Genomic DNA, 23,350 nt, shown 5'->3' with positions numbered 1-23,350 from the left:
CGGGTGCTGAGGTCAGACGCACACACCAAACACAGATCAGGTAAGGCCTGGGTGTGGTCTCTGGGTTTCATTCCAAGAGCCATGGGGAGGTGATGGGGGGTTATAAGCTGAGGCCTAACACCATCCAATTTATTTAGCTTTTAAAAAACCCCTCTGACCGCCAAGTGGAAGATGCACAGGAGGGAACATAAAGTGAATGTAAAAGCAGGAAGACGGGCTAGTGGCTACTGCAATGGTCCAGGCAAGAGATGCTCAAGGCTGGAACCAGGAAGCTCTGTGCCCCTTTCATCCATCCAGTGAGGCCTCCTGTGTACCTGGCCTCAGGCTGGGCCCTCTGCTGAGGCCACAGATGACACAGACACTGCCCCAACTCTCCTGGAGCTGACAGCCTGCTTGTAGACATGTCCACAGATAAAACTACGATCGAAGCCTGTGACCTATGATGGGGAATTCAGCTGAACTCCGCAAAGCACCCCCAGCCCCATGCTCCAATGTAAGTAATTTTGAGCATCTGAACCTCTGTCAAGCCAGCCAAGGCACGAAAGGGGAGTGTACCCAGCCAGCTCCCTGTTTCCTCCGAGTGAGCAGTGACAGAGGCTCAACCCGCCAAAGCAGATCCAGCATCCTCTCCTTCTAAAAAGCAGGGGGTCAAATGAAAGCCTGCGAACCAAGTCCAACCCACCACCTGTTGCAATAAGCGAAGCTTTACGCTCAGTCATTTCCCCGCTGTCCTCACTTCTTTGTAGCCACATCATCAGAGTGGAATCGTCGCGGCAGAGACCATACGGCCTGTGAAGCCTGTAATATTTACTATCTGGTCCTTTAAAGGAAAAGCTTGCCGATCTCTGGTCAAAAGCAACAGAACAGATTCTTAGCTGAGCACAAGGCCACCCGGAATAAAGGCAACATTCCCGTCCACCTGGACACAGGTTCTGATCACTGGGGTGTGTGCAGCTTCCGTTTTCCTTGCCCATCTCCCCTTTCCCTGGGCTGGAACGTGGACACGGTGTGAACATCTGAGAACCCAGGGGTGGAAGAACATAAACCCTGGACTGCTTTGTACAGAAATAAAATTACACGTTAAGTCACTGTTATTTCGGGTCTCCGTCACTGTAGCTAAAATATATCCTGATACATGTGACAGATGAGGAAGCTGAGGTGGACCCAGAGGCGAGGTCACTTGTCCAAGGTCGAAGATTGCTAAGGGGTGGAGCCAAAATTCAAACCCATGCAATTGAAGTCCAGAGCCCACGTTTTTAACCACTACTCCATGCTTCTCCAGCCTGTGTCCCTGGGATCCTCCCTCCTCCCACCTCCCTCCACAAGTGCAAAGCCTCGGTTCTCTTAGTCTTAAGACTAAGAGCTTTAGGGCCTGTCACACCCTGGGAGGCACTGCCACCACATCCCAAACCCCTGGAAGTTGGAATTTCAGCGATCCTCCACTGATGGGTTCCCTGAGGGGCTGCCAACACCCACTAGCTAGTAAAAATGAGAAAAAGGTTATTTCCCTCTTCCGTCTGGCTGCTCCCACCTCTCCTCCTGCCTGAGATCACTGCTGGGCATGGAGAATTGAAAGTGAGCAGGACCTTCTGGCTAGGTTCCTGGCTGGGCCAAAACTGAGGGGAAGGTATTGGCTTTGGTGTCTTGGTTCACAAGGGAGCGTTGACTCCACTCTGCCCAGCCACAAACTCAGGGCCCATTCCTGCCTCGGGGCCTTTGCACCTGCTGTGCCCTTTACTGGCACACTCTTTTTCCAGATCGTAAGAGGTGGTATAGTACTGGCATAAGGATAGGCATATAGGTCAATGGAAAAGAAGTGAGAGTCCAGAAAGAAATCCTTACATTTATAGTCAATAAATTTTTAACAAGGTGCTAAGACAATTAAATGGGGAAAGGGCAGTCTTTTCAACAAATGCTGCTGGGAAAACTGGGTATCCACATGCAAAAAAATAAATTTGGACCCCTTCCTCACACTACACATAAAAATTAACTCAAAGTGGATCATAGGGACTTCCCTGGTGGCGTAGTGGTTAAGAATCCGCCTGCCAATGCAGGGGACACAGGTTTGATCCCTGGTCCGGGAAGATCCCACATGCCATGGAGCAACTAAGCCTGTGTGCCACAACTACTGAGCCCGCGTGCCACAACTCCTGATGCCCACACGCCTAGAATCCGTGTTCCACACAAGAGAAGCCATCACAATGAGAAGCCCGTGCACCACAATGAAAAGTAGCCCCTGGGGGCTTCCCTGGTGGCGCAGTGGTTGAGAATCCGCCTGCCGATGCAGGGGACACGGGTTCGTGTCCCGGTCTGGGAAGATCCAACATGCCGCGGAGCGGCTGGCCCGTGAGCCATGGCCGCTGAGCCTGCGCGTCCGGAGCCTGTGCTCCGCAACGGGAGAGGCCACAACAGTGAGAGGCCCGCATACCGCAAAAAAAAAAAAAAGTAGCCCCTGCTCGCCGCAACTAGAGAAAGCCCGCGTGCAGCAACGAGACTCAACACAGACAAAAATAAATACTAAATGTAAGGGCTGAAACTATAAAACTGTTAGAAGAAAACAAAGGTGTAAATCTTTTTGACCTTGGGTTAGGCAAAGCATTACTAGATATGATACCAAATATATAGGCAACTAAAAATAAATTAGATAAACTGAACTTCAGCAAAATTTAAAACATTGTGCTTCAAAGACTATAAAGAAAGTGAAAAGACAATCTACAGAATATGTGAATTATATATATGACAAGGGACTTGCATCCAGTATATACAAAGAACTCTCACAACTTAACAAAAAGACAACTCAGGGCTTCCCTGGTGGCACAGTGGTTAAGAATCCACCTGCCAATGCAGGGGACACAGGTTCGATCCCTGGTCCGGGAAGATCCCATATGCCACGGAGCAACTAAGCCTGTGCGCCGCAACTACTGAGCCTGCACTCTAGAGCCCGCGAGCCACAACTACTGAGCCCATGTGCTGCAACTACTGAGCCCACGCGCCTAGAGCCCGTGCTCCACAACAAGAGAAGCCACCGCAATGAGAAGCCTGCGTACCATAACAAAGGGTAGCCCTCTCTCGCCGCAACTAAAACAAAGTCCACACACAGCAAGGAGGACCCAACGCAGCCAAAAAAATAATTAATTAATTGATTGATTGATTGACTAAAAAAAAAAAGACAACTCAATTAAAAAATAAGCAAAGGATTTAAACAGACATTTCTCCAAAGACGATACACAAATGGCCAATCAGCTCAGAAAAGATGCTCAATATCATTCGTCATTACAGAAATGCAAAACAAAACCACAATGAGACACCACTTCACACCCCCAAAATGGCTATCATCAAAAAGACAAACAATAACAAGTGTTCTTGAGGATGTAGAGAAACTGGAATCCTCATACATTGCAGGAGAAGATATAAAATGGTGCAGCAGCTTTGGAAAAGAGTTTGGCAATTCCCTAATGACACATGGATTTAGCCACACCCGAAACCATCTAGCCACATACTTTTCAGTTACATGGGGTCTTTTTTTTTTTTTTTTTTAATTAAGCCTGTTTGAGCTAGTTTTTCCATTCCTTGTATTTGAAAGAGTCTCTACTGCTTCACAATCCCAGAGAGACTGCAAGGATTCGGAATCCCAAAGGTGTCCCCAGTCAGCCCCAGACAAGCATAAAATATAGGTATCTTCAAAATTAATGGAAGCTTGAGCTGCACTAACAAAAGCCTCACATGCAAAAGGAGGGAGGTGAGGAGGCTCCTGCCCAGTGCAGAACTTAACACACTGTCTTAATAAGTTACAACAGAGTCAAGTTCAAAAGAGACAGACTATGGTGTTGAAAACCCTGGAATCCACATCCAAAGTGGAATAGCTACATGAACTTATAGGGCTTGGCCCTGAGAACAGTATTTCTGGAAGGAACCCAAAAGCTGCTTGTTAAGAATCTTGGGAGAACCACATAACTAAGAGGAAACCCTCTGGATCTACAAGACCTCAGAGGGTCCAAGTGGACCAAGTGTGCACATCTGTGAAATGGGATCACAATCAGATCCTAAGGTTGTTGTGTGGATCGAATGGAATGATGAATGTAAAAGTGTCGGTAATCAGTAAGGACACAATACTTATCATCATCATAATTATTTCCATACTAATCATAGCTGTTACATTTACTATTATTTCTAGTAATAATAACAGTAAAAATTGTAGTCATAGTAGTAATCATAATAGCTAGTGCTTGAGCACTTACTAAGTGTACCAAGCACTGTTCCAAACTTCAGTTTCTTAAATCATTTCATCCTCAAATCATCCCAAAGAGGTAGGTACTGTTTTTATCTTCACTCTACAGGTGAGGAGACTGAGGCACAAAGAAGCAAGGCCTCTTGCCCAAGGCCACAGAGCCAGAAAGCAGGACCTGGTAGACACCTCACCACATCCACAGGCCTCTCCAGAAACAGTACCAGTAGGGCGTGAACACCCCCAAAAGTAGGCTCTTAGAACAAACACGAAATGTCTGAGCAGGGGCAGGCCCTGGGTATTCCTTAAAAACACTGAGGGCAGAGAAGGGAGGGGGTGTGCGGGGGTCACCCAGCGAATCAGCAGCGGAAACCCCTCTAGAGCCAGGCTGGGTAACCTTTCCCCAACATCCGTCCTGCCAGCCCCGTGTGGTTTTGCAAGCAGGGCTCGAGGTGAGGGCTTCCTGGAAGAGAGGATGTCAGAGCAGAGGAACCCACCACTTCCGCTCCCCTCCCATCACATTTACCAAAAGGGTGCCCGCTGGTGTCCGCTCTGTGCGGCCCCATCGTGTCCCCAGAGGTGCGGGCACTGGGCCTCAAACTCCAGGCCAAACCGGGCATCGAGGAAACATGGCTGCAGCCAACTCCCCCTTTCTTGCTCAGCTTTGCTTGAGATTCAGAAAAGGATCAGGAGAAAAACACAGGGCCCAGAGGCAGAGGAAGACGGGGTGCAGAGGACACGAGACGGGGAGGCGATGGGACCCCGGTTTTCCCCTGTCCTCTCTCCCGTCCTGGAGCCCAAGAGGGGCCACTCCCGGCCAGCTCCCAGGGCGTGTTCGAGAGCCTTCCATCTCCCAGCCGTAGCTACCATCTCAAGGAGAGCATAGTGGAGAACTCCCTGGCAGTCCAGTGGTTAGGACTCCATGCTTTCACTGCTACGGCTGCGGGTTTGATCCCTGTGGGACCCGAGCTGACCCAACGAGCCCTGGGACATTGGGGAAAGACATGTTCTCTTCTCCCTTGGTAGCCGTGCTGATCAGACACAGGCCTGAGGTTGCTGGAGGCCCATGTTGCCACCAGGAGAAGGGAGCCTCCCAGGAATAAAGCTGACACAGAGGAAATCTGAGCCAGGAGACGGGAAGGGCCTGATGCTCGATGGCATCATTTGAGCTCCTGGATGCAGCCATAAGAAGACGGATCCATAAAACCACAGAGTGAAAACACAGCTGGATTTGTCACTGGAAGGAGTGACAATACCCATTACTTGCTGTGACTTGGGGTTCCTGGAGGCTCAAAAGGAGACATGGGGTTAGAAAGTCATGTTGTCTTCTCTACAAAGAGAAAAAGGCAGCCTTGAGGATGGGAACGTCACCCATGGGGGCTGGATCCCATGGAGCACACCCACTTTCTGGGGACACCTCACCCAGCTCCAGGAGGGGCTGATCCTGCGCCAGCTGTGGCTCTGTCCACAGACCTCTGCCCAAGGCACCACCATCAAAGCTCAGGAAGCCAAGCTCTGATCTCATTATCAAGACTTCCCGGTATTTCAGTTCTGGGTCCCTGCATGCCCTGTCTAGGGTGACAGCAAGATGCAAATGAAGAGGCACTAGCAAAACCCACCACCACTTGAAAGAAGAAGAAAGAGAAAAAAGAAAAGAAAAGAAAAAAAAAAAAACAAGAAACGAAAAACATCTGCAAGTCCACGAAAACCCAGAACTGAAAAGCTGCCTGGCGTGGTAAAGAAAACCTCCATGCATGCCAACTACATGAAATATATTTCATGACAATATATTTTCAATTTTAACAATTCCAGCCCCTGCTGCAGGTTGAAAACTGTAGCCCCTTGGATTAGGAATTAATGGGGGAAAGGAAATAATGCTCATGGGTCTTAAAAACTCCTTCCTTCCACTTGCAGAGATGGCGGGAAGAGGGCTCAGTTCTGGGAGCTCGCGTTCTGTCTTGAGGAGGACATGCTAAGTGACCTTGGGCGAGTCTCATCCCCTTTCCGAGCCTTGGTCTCCTGGCTACGCAATGCACGACTGGATCAGAGCCTGGGTCACAATCCAGACGCTGCAGGCCAATTGCTATTGCCAGGCTCTCTCAGCAAAGCAGAAGTTCTAGCCACCTTTGGTCTGTGTTTCCACCGGACAACAGCAATTGGCTGACCCGACTGGTGGCCACCCCCACAGACGGGACATGTGTGCTATATAGTCTGTCACAATCCCCATCCCAACCCACTGGGTTACATCCAATCTACTCACTCACTTCTTTCACCTGCCCTGCAGGCACCTGTGTTTGACACCCTGGGTTGGTGTCTACTGACATTCAGTGGTGGGTCTCCAACATGCAGTGACTCTAGATCCAACTTCCAAAGGAGATCCTAGCACGCCTTACTGCAAAAGTCTACACCCTGCACCCCCAATTCCAGGTTCTATAGAAGAGAGGGTAAAATTGGGAGAGATGATGATGGTGGTAGCGGTAGTTTTAAATTCCAATTTAGTAGAAGAAAAAAAAGAAAGGAAGGAAGGAAGAGGGTGAGGCAAGGAGAAAGGAAGGAAGAAAACAAGAGTAACTAAACCAAAAAAACTAAAACTTGCCAAAATAAAGCAAGAAAGGGGGGGAAAAGAAGCATTAAAAAAAAGAGGACAAATTAAAAAATTTTATAAAGGTGGTAGAAACAAGATCAAATATATCAATAAGTATAAGTAGACTAAATAAACTCTCCTGTTCAAAGACAGAGACTGACAGGACAGATTTTAAAACTTTAACTTCACACTGCTTACAAAAGAAGTATCTAAACTCTAAGGGTACAATACAAATGGCCAAAAAACACATGAAAAGATGCTCAACGTCACTAATTATTAGAGAAATGCACATAAAATTATAATGAGGTATCACCTCATACCAGTCAGAATGGCCATCATCAAAAAATCTACAAAAAATAAATGCTGGAGACGGTGTGGAGAAAAGGGAAACCTCTTACGCTGTTGGTGGGAATGCAAATCGATACAGCCACTAAGGAGAACAGTATGGAGGTTCGTTAAAAAACTAAAGACAGAACGACCAGAACTACTGTATGACCCAGTAATCCCACTCCTCGGCATGTACCTGGAGAAAAACGTAACTCAAAAAGATACACGCGGGCTTCCCTGGTGGCACAGCGGTTGACAGTCCTCCTGCTGATGCAGGGGACAAGGGTTTGTGCCCCGGTCCGGGAGGATCCCACATGCCGCGGAGCGGCTGGGCCCGTGAGCCATGGCCGCTGAGCCTGCGCGTCCGGAGCCTGTGCTCCGCAACGGGAGAGGCCACAACAGTGAGAGGCCCGTGTACCGCAAAAAAAAAAAAAAAGATACATGCACCCCAGTGTTCACTGCAGCACTATTTACAATAGCCAGGACATGGAAGCAACCTAAGTGTGCATCAACAGAAGAATGAATAAAGAAGATGTGGTACATATATACAGTGGAATATTAGCCATAACGAGGAACGAAATTGTGCAATTTGCAGAGACGTGGATGGACCTCGAGACTGTCGTGCAGAGTGAAGTAAGTCAGGAGAAAAACAAATATCGTACAATATCGCTTGTATGTGGAATCTAGAAAAATGACAGAGATGAACTTATCTGCAAAGCAGAAATAGAGACACAGACGTAGAGAACAGATGTACGGGGATGGGGATGGGGGTGGCAGGGGGGAAGGAGGGGTGGGATGAATTGGGAGATGGGGATTGACATATGTACACTATTGATACTATGTATAAAATAAATAACTAATGAGAACCTACTGTATAGCACAGGGAACTCTACTCAGTGCTCTGTGGTGACCTAAATGGGAAGGAAATCCAAAAAAGAGGGGATATATGTATGCATATAGCTGATTCTCTTTGCTGTACAGCACAAACTAACACAACATTGGAAAGCAACTATACTCCAATAAAAATTAATTTTAAAAAAATCTAAGGGTACAGAATTGTTAATAGTAAGAGGATGAAATAAGATATATCATGAAAAGACTAATCAAAAGAAACCTATGGTAGCTTATTAATATTGAACAAAACAGACTTTGAGACAATAAAAATAGCTCATACTTACTAGGCACTTATAAGCCCTTTATAGGTGTTATTTCATTTAATCTTCACAATAACCAATGATAAGGCGCTATTTGACAGAGGCGCAAACTGAGGCACAGAGAGTTAGTCATTTCTCAAAGAGGTAATACTAATAAGAGGAGGAGGTGGGAATCAATAAAAATAAAAATCACTGCATTATTAGAGTAGCTAACATTTACCAAGCATGACTGACTACACCTAGTAAAATGCAAAGTGCTCTCATGGGTTTTCTCAGGCATTGTCTCATTGATCTTTGCAGCAAGCCTGGGAGGTAGCGACTTTACAGACAGGGTAATGGGGGCACAGAGAGGTTCAGCAACTTGCCCTCAGTCACACAGCTAAGAAGAGGTGGAGCTGGATTTTCAAACTTAGGCTCTTAACCATCACGCAGAGCATGGCAGAAAGCAGAATGCAGGCAGGACTCCGAGGAAGAGTGGTCTGGGAGGGCCCCTAGTAAGATCAGGAGTCGGAGCTTGGCTTTGGAAGGGAGAGGAGAGAGCAGGTCCCCCACCCTGAGGGAGTCCAGCAGCCCGAGGCTATCGTTGCTCACCACACGGAAAGAGCCTGAATTGGGGCTGGTGCAGTCAGAGGTGTGAAGCATCTGTGGGCAAGGCGTCAGCGCTCAGCCCAAGAGGCAAGATGCAGGGCGGGCACTGTGGTTGGGGGGAAGACGAGAGCGGGGGCAAAGGGGGCCACAGAAAAGAGACCTGTGACTTCCTGTGCCTTCTCGGCAAGACGGTAACAACGCCAGATCCCCAGCCGATTAGGAACTCACTTCGTAACATCAGGGTCAGAGAAGAATTCCAAAGAGATGACCCGAGGTAGCCAGAATGAAGAGAAAGAACTCTGGCAAATCAACACAAAAGACAGCTATCCAACAGAAAATGAGCAAATGACATGAAGAGGCAGTTCTCATAAAATGCCTCTGTCTCCACTGCCACCACCCTGGTCCAGTCACCTCCTGCCTGGACCACTCGTATCAACGCCTCCCTGGTCTCCCCGCCCCTCGCCTCCACCCTCATCACCCCACAGTCCCTTCTCCACAAACAGCCTGAGGGATCCCGTGAGAACTAAGATCCTGTCCCTCCTCTGCTCAAAACCTTCCCACTCAGAGCAGACAAAGACCCCACAAGGCCCCACATAATCCGGGCCCATCACCTCTCCAGCCTCACTCCCCGACTCTCTCCCTCAGGTCCTCCCCTCTGGTCACACAGGCCTCCTCGCTGTTCCTCAGATGCACTCCTGCCTCAGGGCCTTTGCACTGGCTCTTCCCTCTGTCTGGAAGACTCTTCCCCCAGGTACCTGTATGGCCCCCTTCCTCACCTCCTTGAGGTCTTGGCACAAATGTCACTTTCTCCATCCATCACTCCTGGACCTTACTAACCCTGATATTTTTTTTTCCATAGTATTCATGCCATCTAAACAAGTATATACATTTCCTATTCATTCATTTGTTGTCTGTTTCTACCCCCCGCCCCCCGCCAGTAGAATGTCAGACCACAGAAGAAGGGGTTTGGGCAGTTTTTGTTCACTTTGTATCTCCAGCACCTACTATAATGCCTGACATATAATAGCTGCTCAATGGTTGGTAAATGAATGAACGGCTCCAAAAACCCTAGACACTGCAGCACCCACTGTGGCTCCCCTCCTGGAGATAATCAGGAAGACTGAAAGAGATTTGTTAAGAAAGTACTAGTCTCACGGTGTGATTGACTGTGCTTGGTGTTACCTTCTCCCCTCTTCCACCACCCACCCTGTGTAAAGTTTCCTCCTGTGCCACCTAAAATCCTTCAGTGAGCTGTGAGCGGTACACGCCCCACTCTCTGGGAAACACACCACTCCCCAGTCATCCCCCTGCACCAAGAACTGATGCCGACACCTCCTTAGTGATGGACCACGGGCCATCCCCAGGAGCACCACACTCCTGACGGCCAAGGAGACAGAGGTAACAACCAAATGGCAAGGTCCTCGCACTGTGTGTAGGTGACGGCTGCATCACCCATAGACAGACATGGGAGGTGCAGAAGACACCCTGAGCAGAGATCCCGCAAGAGCATCCCTGACACAACCCCTCTGCAGCTGCTGTCCCAGAAGATGGCTCCCAGGACGTGCCCAGTTTGGGCGCAGAATGTCTGATCTGGCCGTTTACGGAGATGAGGACGAGGCGGTAGGTGGGAGGGAGACAGGTCTGGGGGAAGGGGAGAGCCAAGCGTTTGGTTTGGGACATGGTAGGTGGAAGGTGCCTGTGAGACTTTCAAGCGGAGAAGTCAAGTGGGCAGGAGAACAAGACCAGGTTTAGGTGAGAGGTCCAGGCCGGAAGTCATCGGACAGAGACGGGGTCTAAAGCCATGGGAATGTCCACCTAGAAACTTCTACAAAGATGTTCACAGCAGCATTATTCCTAATCTCCAGAAAGTGGAAACAACCCAAGCACCCATCAAGTGATGAACGGATAAACAAAACATGGTATACCCACCCACACAATGGAATATTATTCCGCCACAAAAAGGAATAAAGTGGTGATGTATACTACAACATGGATGAACCTTGAAAACACTGTGCTAAGTGAAAGAAGCCAGACACAAAAAGCTACACATTACATGATTCCACTCATATGAAATGCCCAGAGTAGGCAAATTCACAGAGACAGAAAGTAGATGAGTGCTTGCCGGGGGCTGCAGGGAGGAGGGAAAAGGGAAGTGGCTGTTCGTGGATCCAGAGTTTCTCTTGGGGGTGATGCAAATGTTCTAAAATTATTGTGGTGACGGTTGCACAACTTGGGAATATACTTTAAAAGCGGGGTGGGGCATGGAATGGATGAGGCCACCGCAGGTGCAAATCTGGATAGAAAAATGGCCCACGGACTGAGCCCACCTACACTTGGAGGCCTGGAAGGTGAGGAATCAGCAAAGGAGACTGAAAGGAAGGGGTCAGAGAGGCAGGAGACAAAGGGAACAGGGGACTGGAGGGGAAGCTGCCCCTTTAGACAGATGTACCCCTCCTGTTTGCCCCCTGCCGGCCTCAACCTGCTTCCATTACATACCAGGCCCTTGTGGGTCCAGTCCGAGACTGAAGCTCCAAGGGACAGGCACTGGGTCTGTCTTGCTCACGACTGTGGCCCTGAGCCATGCCAGCAGCTGGTGCGCGTGCCAGTAAGATCTGCATGTCGCCAGGCAGTAACTAAAAGGGTCCGTGACAGTGGGTCTCCCCTCGGGCACTTGCCATTTGAGCACCAGGGGCATCACCCCAAACCTGAATCATTTTCTGGGAAACGTTGACGGAAAACTCAGCAAAGCCTGAAAATGCCAACTGGCTATCCCAGACCTGGGCTGAAGGCTGAAATAGAATGTTCCGGTTATTCTTAGGCAATGTTTCAAGTTCAGCTTTTCGGGGCTATTCCCAAAGAGACTTTCATTTTCGCCCCGTCCCCCTCCCCACCCAGGCTCCTCAACCCTGTTCGCCTACTCAATTCAAAGTTCAGCTCAAACAAGGGCGCTCAGAAGGCCACAGGGACATCTGCGAGGGCGTCAGCATCGGAGGGGGTGTGGGCAGGACTGAGGGTCCGGGCTCAGCTGCCCCAAGCTCATAGGATCATCTTTGAAAATCCACTGGAAAATGTGACAGAAAAAAGGAACTCAGGAGGGGTACGTAGCGTTCCCCTCAATCCCAGCTGTTTTCTGATGCAAACATTCCAGCTGTGGGTGCCAAAGGCCAGGACACTCTGAGCAATTCTGTCGGGCGGGGAGCATGGCATGTCCCCACAGGAATCTCAGGCCCTGCTGGCAGGTGCCCCAGTGCTCTCTGAGCCCCGGATAAACACAGCTGGAGATGGAGGAAACGGGACGTGTAAACAGCCATTTGGTTTGGAGGAAAACCCACAGCTCCATTTCCTCATTGTTTCCTGCGGGCAGTTATTCCTCCATCAATTGCCAGTGGGTTCTGTCTCTCTCCTTCTCTGCTCTCCTGGGAATCCAGAGCCCAGGAATCTCACCGGGCCGGACTGTGGCCCCTGGGGCTGAGCAGGCCTCAGAAACACCTGGACTTCACATCGAGAGCTTAGAGTCCACCAGGACATACAGGTCCAGCCCCACTGGTTGTTAAAATACATTACAGAAACTGCCACTCCAAGTGGCCACTGGGATACCAGGCTTTCCCAAGATCCAGAAACCTAAGTGTTCATACCTAGGGAACCTTGGCTGGGGTCTGGGGCTGTAGCTGGCGATTCTTCCAATGGGTCAGATATTCAAGGTTTTGAAACCCAGGAAAGAAGGAGCAAACTAGCCACCAAGCCACAAAACACAAGGCCACCAACCTTCCCACACCCCCACCTAGGGAGCTGAGAAGGTCAGCATCCCCGACACCCCAGCACTACGGCGGCTTAACTCTCCAAAGTGCTTCTCGACAGGCAGTGTAGCTTGATGGTTCGGGTGCAGAACTCTAGAATCAGACTCTGCCCAGGTTCCAATCATGGTTCCTCCCACTGACCTAATGTGAGACCTTAAACGGGCCACTTCCCTTGTCTGTGCCTCTGTGCCTCATCTCTAAAATGGGGCTGACCACAGTGCCTACTTCATTGAGTTGCTATAGGAATTAAGTAAATAAATCTTTAATCATCATATCAACCCTATCGGTACTATTAATACAAACACTGTATTACAGACAGGGAAACTGAGGCCCAGGGAAGTGACTTTCCCAAGGTTAAGCAGCCAGTAAATGGCAGAGCTAGAATTCAAACCCAGACAGCCTGTGACTGCAAAGACTGGCTCTAATCCAGGGGTCAGCAAATTTTTTCTGTAAATGGCCAGACTGTAAATATTTTAGGCTTTGCTGGCCACATCCGGTCTCTGTCACATATTCTTCTTTCCTTGTTTTGGGGGCTTTTTTAACCCTTAAAAACATGTAAACACCATTCTTAGCCCATGGATTTACAAAAACAGCCCATGGGCTGGATTTGGCTGGATTTGGCTCACAGGCCACAGTTTTGCCAACCCCTGGCCTAAACCACGGCAGAATACTACCTCTTAAATGCCGGCAACTGATTCAAGTTTGGAAAACACACCAAACAAATCAAGTGAAGCACATGTGCAGGTCCACTGCAGTCCACAGGTTACCCATGTACAAGTTCCACCTTCAGCACCAAGATGAAGAGCTGAGCTACTTATGGCATTTCCAACACCTGTCTGGGGATCCAAGCAGCTGCAAGAACAACTGCAGATGGTTCTTTCAGCTCCCCGGGAGGCATAAACAGCAGCAGGCCAGAGGAGGCGCAGGGAGAGCTGGGTCCCACCACCCACGGATACGCACGTTAAAGGCCTGTGTTCACAGGCAGAGCTGATGGCCCCCAAGAGGGTCTTGTCAAACACTGTCTCCAGCAGAAAGGCAAGTTCAAGAATCCCTAGTACCTTTCCCCTCCCCTCTCCCTTTCAGCTCATGGAGCAAAGATGCACGTGGCCCCAGTGCGCAGGTGCATGAATGAGGCACCACCAGCCAAATTAATCCACCAGCAGGGACCCCAGGAAACAGCTGTCAGACAGAAGGCCTTCAGGATGGAGCCAGGGCAGGCTCAGGCCAACGGCCACCATCTCCAAGGGCAGAAAAGTCTGGGCTGAAAGCAGTGGATGGCGGCAGAGCCATTCACCCAGCTGGAGATCTGACTGGAAGCTGACTCGGAAGTTGAGGATCCAGACTTCTTGGGCCCTCCCACAAGCAGCACATCTTCCCTTGGTCTGCCTGACCAAGACTAAGTCAAATGTGGCTGGGCGGGGAGGGAGAGAGCAGGTGTGTCGATGGCTCTGGTTTGTGCCCCCCGCATCTGCACCCGCACCCCTCTTCCACCAAGAGCCCAGATTTGGGTGAGGGGGTCCCTCTCTCTCCATCACTGGACTTTTGGCCTGTGGGATCCAGTGACTGGTGGGAGCGCATGACACAAGTCTGTGCCCATCAGAGCTGGCTTGCTCAGGGTTGATTGGTTCAGGGGTGGAGCACCCGACTGTGGTCTCAGCCAACCAGAACACGACACTGCCCTGCTCACTGTCACTGGACCATATCTCAGCCAATCAAAGCACAACACTACCCAGCTCACAGTGACTGGGTCAGGGGTAGAGTGCAAGTCCAAGCATATGAGAGGAGGGCAAACAGCACAAGCAAAGGCTTCCTGTAATTGGTTCACATTAAAGCACGTGACTCAGGCCCAAAGCATTCCTAATATTGCATTCTCCTGGCCACAGATAACCAAAGCCTGAGTGACTCTTGGGACTTTTGTCAGAGCTACTGGAAGAGAGGCTCGCTCTTTCCCATTGTCTTTGAACTTGAGAGGGTGCAAAGCCACAGTAACTACAGCCATCTGCTACCATGCTGAAAATAAGAGCGGAAAGGTGGGAAGCAGAACTGAACCAGGGAGAAAGAGGCAGGGTCCTGGCCTGGATGCAGCCTGGCCCCAAACCGATGCTGCCCCTAAGCTTCTCAGCTACCTGAACTAACAAGTTTTATTTTGTTTTGATTAAAGCCAGGCGAAGCTGAATTTTCTGTCACTTCATAACTGGGGAAGGGAACAGGGGGAACGTCTCACCTTGAGGAGGAGGGGGTACTTGCAGATTCTCTGAATAGGGGATAACAGGTAGCCCTCCAGAGGGATGTCCGTGGTCTTCCGGCCTCCCAGGAGCATGCAGCTCTGAAAAGGGACAGGAGACCTTCGTTAGAACTCACCAAGGGCAGCAAAGGAATTTGGCCACCCTCAAATAATCATGGGAAGCACTCTCAAAATGCAGCTACAGAAAAGCACTTTGGAAGCAACTTAACAATACCTAAGGGAGGAAGAAATGTGTATATTCTACAACCCAGCACAAAGCCTAGATCAGAGGCCGGCAAACTATTGCCCGTGGGCCAAATCCTGCCCACTCCCTGTTTTGGCAATTAAATTTTTACTGGAACACAGCCATACCCATTTGTTTACATAATGTCCATGGCTGCGTCTGAGAGCTGAGTAGTTGTAACAAAGACCTTAGAGTTGCAAAACCTAAAATATTTACTATCTGGCCTTTTACAGAAAAGTCTGCCAACCCTCATTCTACAGAAACTCACACACACGCACAGGGCACAGGACCATGGACACTCAAAACTGCCTTGTTTGAAACAGCCAGAAGTGGAAAGCAACCTAAATATCCGTCAGTTGGAGAATGAAAAATGTTCGCAGCAGATTTCCACAATGGTACACTACGCAGTGGTGAAAATGGGAGAACTAAAGCTATGTATAGCAATGTGGGTGAACCTCGAAAACATGCTCTTAAGCAAAAAAGGAAAACAAAAGGATATGTATGGTGTGAACCCATTTACATAAAGCCTTTAATGACACACAAAACAAAACGAGGCACTGTTTATGGAGAACCTATCGGTAGTAAAGGAGAAAGTCATGCATGGGAACGAAGTGTACCAAGTTACATGTCTGTGGTCTCCCACCACGCCCCTCACAGTCCTGGGTCCCTAGGGCTCACTGTGTGCCCAATGTACGAATGAATGAATGAATGAACAGACTAATGAAGGAATGAATGGACTAATGAATGAATGAACAAACTGCCAGCACATCCAGCAATGAAGGGGTCTCAGCCTTCCGCCTCAACACCATGCTAGCAGAATGGAAATGGAACGGGACTCTTGGGAAAATGGATTCCCATCCAATCATTTATTCATTCATTCATCCTCCAAATACACACTGTATGCTTACCATGTGCCGGGCACAGTTCCAAGCACTGGGGAACTGCCCAACAAAGCAGACAATTTCCCTGCTTATAGTCAAGGTAAAATAAGACCAGAGAACATTTACCGTGTGCTTACCATGCCTAAGGCTCTGTGCCTTGTGTTTCACCCATAAGTAAAGTTCATCCTCACAGCCCTAGAATAAGCAAGATCCCTATTCCAGATGGGCAAACTGGCACTCAGAGCCAGAAGCACTGGCCCAAGTCTCAGAACTAAGTCCTCTGCCTCTCGGGGATCTTTGGGGACCCTCTCCTTAGAGGAATAGTCCCAGGGACCCTGGGTCCCTGCTCTAGCAGGAGCTGCATGGCTCCCAGCCCCACATCCAGCCCTGGCACAGATGGGGGATGAGGGCTGCAGCAGCTGGGATGTGCCAGGTCCCACACTGCTCACACTCAGGCCTTTGTCCTCCAAGCCAGCGCTCCCCACAAGCTGCCCTGATGATGTCAGCTCCAGGCCTAGCCTGGCCCCTCCCTTCCCCAAACCCGAGACTCACATCTCTGATTCTAGGCCCAAATCCCCACCTGGACATCTAACAGGCATCCTTAAACCTCACACATCCAAAAGGGAATTTGTGTTTTTTTTGGCCACACCCCGCAGCTTGCGAAATCTTAGTTCCCCAACCAGGGATCGAACCCGGCCTCGGCAGTGAAAGCGCTGACTCCCAACCACCAGACTGCCAGGGAATTCCCCAAAAGGGAATTTTTTAATTTACCTCTCCTACCTGCTCCTACCCAACCTTCACCATTTCAGGAAACTATACCTCCATTCTTCCAGCTGTTTGGGCCCTAAGCCCTGGAGACATCTTTGATTCTTCTCATTCGTTAATACCCCAAAGCCAACCATGTGGCACATCGTGTCAGCTGGACAATCGGACTCTGTGTAAATCCAACCATCTCTCCAAGCACTACCGCCCCACCCTCACCACCGTCATCTCCTGCCTGGACCACTGCAGCAGCCCCAGAGTGGGTTGAATAGTGTCCCCCCAAATGCCATGTCCACCCGGAAACTCAGAATGTGACCTTATTTGGAAATAAGGTCTTTACAGATATAATTAGTCCAATTAAGATGAGGTCATTCTCAGTCTGGATTAGGGTGGGCCTGAAATCAACAGGCTCCGGGTCCTTATAAGAAGAGGACAGGACACAGAGAAGGCAGCTGTGTGAAGAGGGAGGTGGAGACTGGAGCTCTGGTTCCACAAGGCAAGAAACACGTGAGGCCACCCAAAGCTGGAAGAGGAAAGGCAGGACCCTTCCCTGGAGCCTTCGGAGGAAGCAGAGCCCTGCTGACACCTTGATCTCAGACTTCGGGCCTCAGAACTGTGAGAGAATACGTTTTGTTTTAAGCCACCCGGCTTGTGGTCATTGTCACAGCAGCCCTGGGAAACTCACACAAGCCTCCACCCTGGTCTCCTTGCTCCTACCCTCGCACGGCCAAGGGGAGCCGCTCAAAATGCAAATTGGCTCACATCATTCCTCTCTGCTCGAAACCATCCCACAGTTTGCCATCCCACTCAGACTAAAATTGAATATTCTATTGAAAGTACTGCCACATGCTCCAACCTGGACGAACCTCATAGACATTATGTTGAGCGAAAGAAGCGGACACAAAAGCCTCCTATGTGATTCCATTCGTGAAACGTTCTAGACCGGGCAAACCTAACCTTTAGTGAGAGAAATCGGCATAGAGGTCACCTCTGGCTGCACAGAGGGGCATGCCTGGGAAAGGGCACAGGGAACCTTCTGGAGCGAACCTTCTGCAGTGGAGTGTTCTAAATCTTGATCTCAGGGGGTGGTTCCATGGGTGCACACATATGCAAATATTCATCATGCTGTGAGTACACTCATCACAAGTACGCTACACGGCAATAACAAAGCTTTCTAAAACTCTCAGATTCGTCCCATTGTCTAAATGCTCCTTCATTATCTGGCCTCTTTCAATCTTTCTGACCCCTTGTCCTTCTACTTTTCCTCTCACACTCTCCAAGCCAGCCATCCTGGCCTTCTTGCTATTCCTCAAACACACTAGGACCTCAGGACCTTTGCACTTGCAGGTCCTCTACCTAGAATGCTTTCCCTCCAGATACTCCTTGCCTCTCTCACTTAACTTTATCCAGGTCTCTGCTCGAAGGTCCCCTAAGACACGGTGTTCCCAAAGACCCATCTAAAATAGCAGCCACCACCCAAACTTGCTCAAATCTCCTGCCATCCTTAACTCACGTTATTCCCTGCAGAGAACGAAATGCCATGTGACATACCATGGAAGTCCCCCCTACGAGAATGGCCACTCCATGAGAGCAGGGACTTTTCTTTCCTTGGTCACTGTTATATCGCCAGTACTTAGAATGATCCCCACCACTTGGTAGGTGCTCAAAACAAAGTTGTTGAATGAATACATGAATCAATTATCCCCATTTTATAGATAAGAAACTGAGGCACAGAAAGACGAAGTCCCCGCCCCATCTCTCTGCTAGTGTACAGTACACATCATGAATGGAAAGCCAGATTGTGTCTGTTCCCAATGTCTTAACATCCCATAATAGACTCGAGACGGCTCTTCTGCAGGTGGCCAGAAGCTGGGAGATGCCAGCAAGGAGGGAGACAGATGGCGTGTGTGCTGGCGCCCCACACCTCCTCCCCCTGTCCAATCTGGCCCAGCCCAGCTGCTGCCAGGAAAAGGGCAGCCTGGCCTACCAGGAAGACTGCAGGAGAGAGAGGAAGGAAAAAAGAAGAAGTGAAGCGCTTCCTTCCCACACCCCTGCAAACACCTCCTGGGCATCTTCCTGCCTCCCAAGACACAGCTGAGTCCAGACGGTGGGACTCAGGGAGCCCAAGCCTGGGCAGCAGGACCACTGCAGAGCGGTGCTGCATCAAAGTCCCGGGCCAACCACAGAAACGTGGCCGCGTGTGTGACCTTATACTACCTGACTTATCTTTGCTTTGTCCCCAGACTCTTAAGAATATAAGTGAAAAACCAGAAATGTAAAGATGCAGATACCAACAACAAAATGTACCAGTTCTGAACACCTAAGATGCTTGAGACAAAAGTGGCAATCAGCTGGCCAAGCTCCCCTGCCTCAGATGCTTACTGGAAGCGGGCCAAGCAACACGAACTCACTGGTGAAGGAAACACACATTTTGAATCAAAATCCTGGAAGTATTTTCTTGGAGACTGTGCATTAGGGAGAAGTGCAATTAAGAATTATACTATATAGTTTAGCTCTCTGGGCACACGGTTAAGACTCCTTATGCCATGGCAGTTAACTGTTCTACTTTTGTGTGCTGAATTCTGTGTGTGCCACTGGGAAATAAAACAGCATGGGGGCTCAGGGGGTGGGTGGTCTGTGACTGAATGAGCAGCGAATTTAGAGGCAAAAGAGGAAGACTGGAACCCACGAGAAGCTCAATCACTTTTCAAGTATGTACTCTCAGGAAGTCACTTAATATTTTGGAGTCATCAGAACCACCTGTGGCAAAGGCTATGCGGTGTCCCTGAATGTATTCTTCTTCCAAAGAGACAGAATTTTCAGCTGGGCACAGGGCTGCCCAGAATAAAGCCTACATTTCCCAGCCTCCCTTGCAGCTAGGTGTGGCCACGTGACTAAGTTCTGGCCAATGGGATGTGAGCAGATGTGTGCAGCTTCCTACTGTGCCCTTAAAAGGGGAGGGGCAGGCCCTCCTTCCCAACCTTCCTGCATCCCACCACCTGGAGTGTGGAAGTGGTGAGAAGTCGTCTTAGACTATGTCGATGAGGGCACATACTAGGGCACTGGCCCCTGACACTGGGACCCCCATACCACCCTACTTCCACATTCTTAACATGGGAGAGAAATAAATGTCTGCCTTGTTTAGACCACTGTTACTTGGGATGTCTGTAAGGCAGACAAATGTATACCTCAACTCATACACAACAGACAGCAGCCGGTAAAGCTCCAAGGAGATCACAAATGAGAACCCGTTTTATACACAAGTGAATCGTGAGATTGTAGGAAAGACCATCATGGGTGTCTGTGGTTTTGCCTGACCAACGTCCGTTCCCCACTTACTTCCACAAGTGCAAACCAACATCCTTTAGGGATCCACCCACAGCCTTAGGGCCTGTACTATGAATGGAGTTGACCCCGCCCTCCAGCTCCAGAAGTGACCAATCCGAGCACCAGCCAATCCCTCTGTCTACAGCAACTGGTTCACAGATATGGTCTTGAGCCAAGCTGAGCCAATGAGCACCAGACCCAGAATTTTTGCTGTTACCATTAGAAAAGAGGAGCCCTCTTTATCCTGGAGTTGCTCGGCTATGAGAGGTATAAGCATGGAGCCACTGCAGGCTACGTTGCCGCCACATGCGGAGAGCCTGCCTGGGAATGGAGCCAAGGTGAGAAAAGCAGAACCAAGAGACACACTCCTGGTGATGTCACTGGAACACCCAGATTCTGCTGTACCTGAAGCTCTCTCAGGTCTTAAACTTTCCAAGAAAGTGAACCAGTAAATCTTTTTTTTTCCTTAAGCCAATTTTAACCAGATTTTCTTTCACTTATAATTAAATAATACTAATAATATTGAATACAGTTATTAATACTATTGTTATCAGTCTTATCAGGATCATTACTTTAGAACAGGAATTGGCAAATTTGGCCCTAGAGCCAATTCAGCCCTCTATGCCTATTTTTATAAATAAAGTTTTATTGGAATACAGCCATGCTCATTTCTTACATATTACTTATGGCTGTTTTCACGCTACAGCAGCAGAGTCGAGTCGTGATGACACGGCCGTATGACGCAAAAAGGCAAAAATTATTCATTATCTAGCCCTTTACAGAAAACATTTGCGATACCTGCTGTACACAGACTGCCCTAGCTGAGGAAGGGATCAGGTACCGTGGGTCTGTGTGGATTCGCAAGGCTGAGGCAGAAAGGAAGAGAGAAGCAGGGGTGACAGTTAACTCACCAGAAGGAAGGCCCGCACGGTGGGGATCTTGTTCAGCTCCACAAGCAGACGCAGGGCCTTCTCGTGGTTGCTGCAGTACTCTTCATATACGCAGAACTTGTCCTTCTGCAAGACAAGGACAGAGCCTGTGGGAGACAGGTCACGGCAGGAAGGCAGACGCTCTGAGATGTACGGACGGCCGGGCCAGCAGGCCCGGGAGGAAAGGCCTACCCCACACCCTGACCCTGAGACATACCCAGCAGGCGGGATTTCGGATGAAGTCGCTCCCACTCGCTACAGGCCTCTCTGCCTCCACTCTTGCCCCAGTTCTGTACCCAGTAACCTCTCAGGAAGCAGCAGGACCCAGGGTCAAGTACACAGACTCAAGCCAGGCAGCCTGGGCTTGAACCCTGGCTGTGCATTTCCAGCTGTGAACTTGGGCAAGTTATCTGACCTCTCTATGCCTTGGTTTCCTCATCTGGTAAGGTGGAGTTAATTATAGTCCCTAACTCATAGGATCGTTACTGAAATTAAATGATTTAATAGGTGAGGTTTCAGCATACAAGAAGTGCTCAATAGATGTCTTTAGAATCAAAACACAAGTCAGATTGTGTCACCCCACTGCTTAAAACCCTCCAATGGTGTTCTATTACACTAGGAATGAAATCCAACACTTTATTATACCTTTCAAGGGCGAGACAATGTGACCCTGAGTTTCTCTGATCTCATCTCACTGGCCTTCTATCTGCTCCTTGAATTTGCCAAGCCTGTTCCTACCTCAGGGCTCTTGCTCTTGCTGTTCTTTCTACCTGGAATACTTTTGCCCAAAGCCTGGCTACTCCCCAGCATTCGGGTCTCAACTCAAATGCCACCTCCTCAAATGACCCCTGGACTACCCTAGCTGAAGTGGCCACTCAGGTGTACTCTATCACCACTCCCACCCCCGTCTTCATTTTCTTTATAGCATTCTCACAATCTGGAATTATCCAGATTATTTGTTCATCATCTGGCTTTTCCCACTTGGCAGTCGGCTCCCTGAAGGCAGTGACCACATCCTCTTGTTCACTGAGGTGTCCCCAGGTCCTAGCACAATGCCTGGCACACAGTAAGCCCTCAATAAATACTTACTAAATGAATGAACTCTACACACCTACTAGGTGAAATGCCCTGTATATATGAACCAGAAGAGTCTAAATAAGACTCAGGAATTTGGGGGAACAAGTAGATCTCTGGTCACTGCCACACAGCAGTGGCACTGCTGAGGCAGGGGAATAGCTCTCTTGACCTCCAGATACCCCTGAGCCCAAAGCTGGACTCTTTCCAGCCTAGAGGTCACCTGTGAGTCACCAGGCCTGTAACCATCAGTCAGGGTTTCCGGGACTGAAAGGGACAGGAGCCGTCTTAGTTAGCAGGAAGCTCTCCACCGAGCATACTCGGTTCCCAAAGGCTCACAGAACACCTCCTTCCAACCCCCCAAACCCCAAACAAGGATGTCCTGGGGAAGGCTGCAGGACAGGGAGGGCTGAAGGTGGCTGAAGGGCCTTGACCTTGGGCTGGGGGGTGGCCAGGAGACCCCAAGAAGCTAAGGAAGGAAAAGGTGGGTCTGCAAAGTAAGCAGCTCGTCTTGCTTCTGCACAAGCCCCCAGTCATCCTGCCAGTGGGTGGCTGCAGGAAAGAGGAAACCAACAAGGAGAGAGAATGGGTTTCAGAATCAGTAAACCACCCCAACCCGGCCCAGCTCCCCCTGGGGCTCCGTGTACACCATCTGAGCAGATGCCCTGAGCAGTGAAGTGTCCACAGCCAGAGCCGACGGCCAACATGTAGTATGTACTGAGCAGTTAGGACATGCCACCCTCTGCTCTCCTGGAATGCGGGTGGACTCACTCACACCTCCCAGTAACCTGACACGGTCATCACTGTATTCAACCCATTCACACATGGGAAACCGATGAAAGTCATGAGTCCAGGGTCTCACACCTAGCGACGTGGCAGAGGAGGATCTGACCTCTCTTAACCCGCATGCTGATGTCCGGCTCTGCAGCCAAGAGCCTAGAGGCCCTGCTATTAGCACAGCTCCAAGAAAAGACACCAAAGCCCCCATGGCTACGATCAGCATCAGCCTCCTAAGTGCAAGTCCAGGTTCTACAGCCAGGCCACCCAGGTTCACAGCCCGGCTCCCCAGCTCGCCAGCTCTGTGACCTTGGGCAAGGCATGTAATGTTTCAGAGCCTCTGCATTCGAGCCTATAAATTATAGACAGTCATGACCTCCCCGTCATAAGGTCGCTGTGAGGGTTACCAGGTGCGTAAAACAGTGCATAGTAAGGGCTCCTTAACTATTAGCCGCTA

The 23,350-nt window shown here is 49.6% G+C and overlaps 1 protein-coding gene across 2 annotated transcripts in view; it reads right to left on the bottom strand.

Annotated features, from left to right (window-relative positions):
* PREX1 (phosphatidylinositol-3,4,5-trisphosphate dependent Rac exchange factor 1) overlaps positions 1-23,350 on the bottom strand; it is a 194,495-nt gene that overhangs the window by 79,674 nt on the left and 91,471 nt on the right. For both annotated transcript variants that reach the window (XM_081255329.1, XM_081255328.1), the window contains 2 exons: positions 21,025-21,129; positions 14,900-15,001 (listed from right to left, as the gene is read on the bottom strand). In XM_081255329.1, coding sequence (XP_081111455.1) covers positions 14,900-15,001; positions 21,025-21,129 — 207 coding nt within the window. The remainder of the gene's footprint in view (positions 1-14,899; positions 15,002-21,024; positions 21,130-23,350) is intronic.

This window comes from Mesoplodon bidens, assembly GCF_964165515.1.
Source record: "Mesoplodon bidens genome assembly, chromosome: 15".
Classification (NCBI taxonomy): Eukaryota; Metazoa; Chordata; class Mammalia; order Artiodactyla; family Ziphiidae; genus Mesoplodon; species Mesoplodon bidens.
Note: the sequence above shows the minus strand (reverse complement) of the source record. Positions and strands in the feature narration are given on the sequence as shown.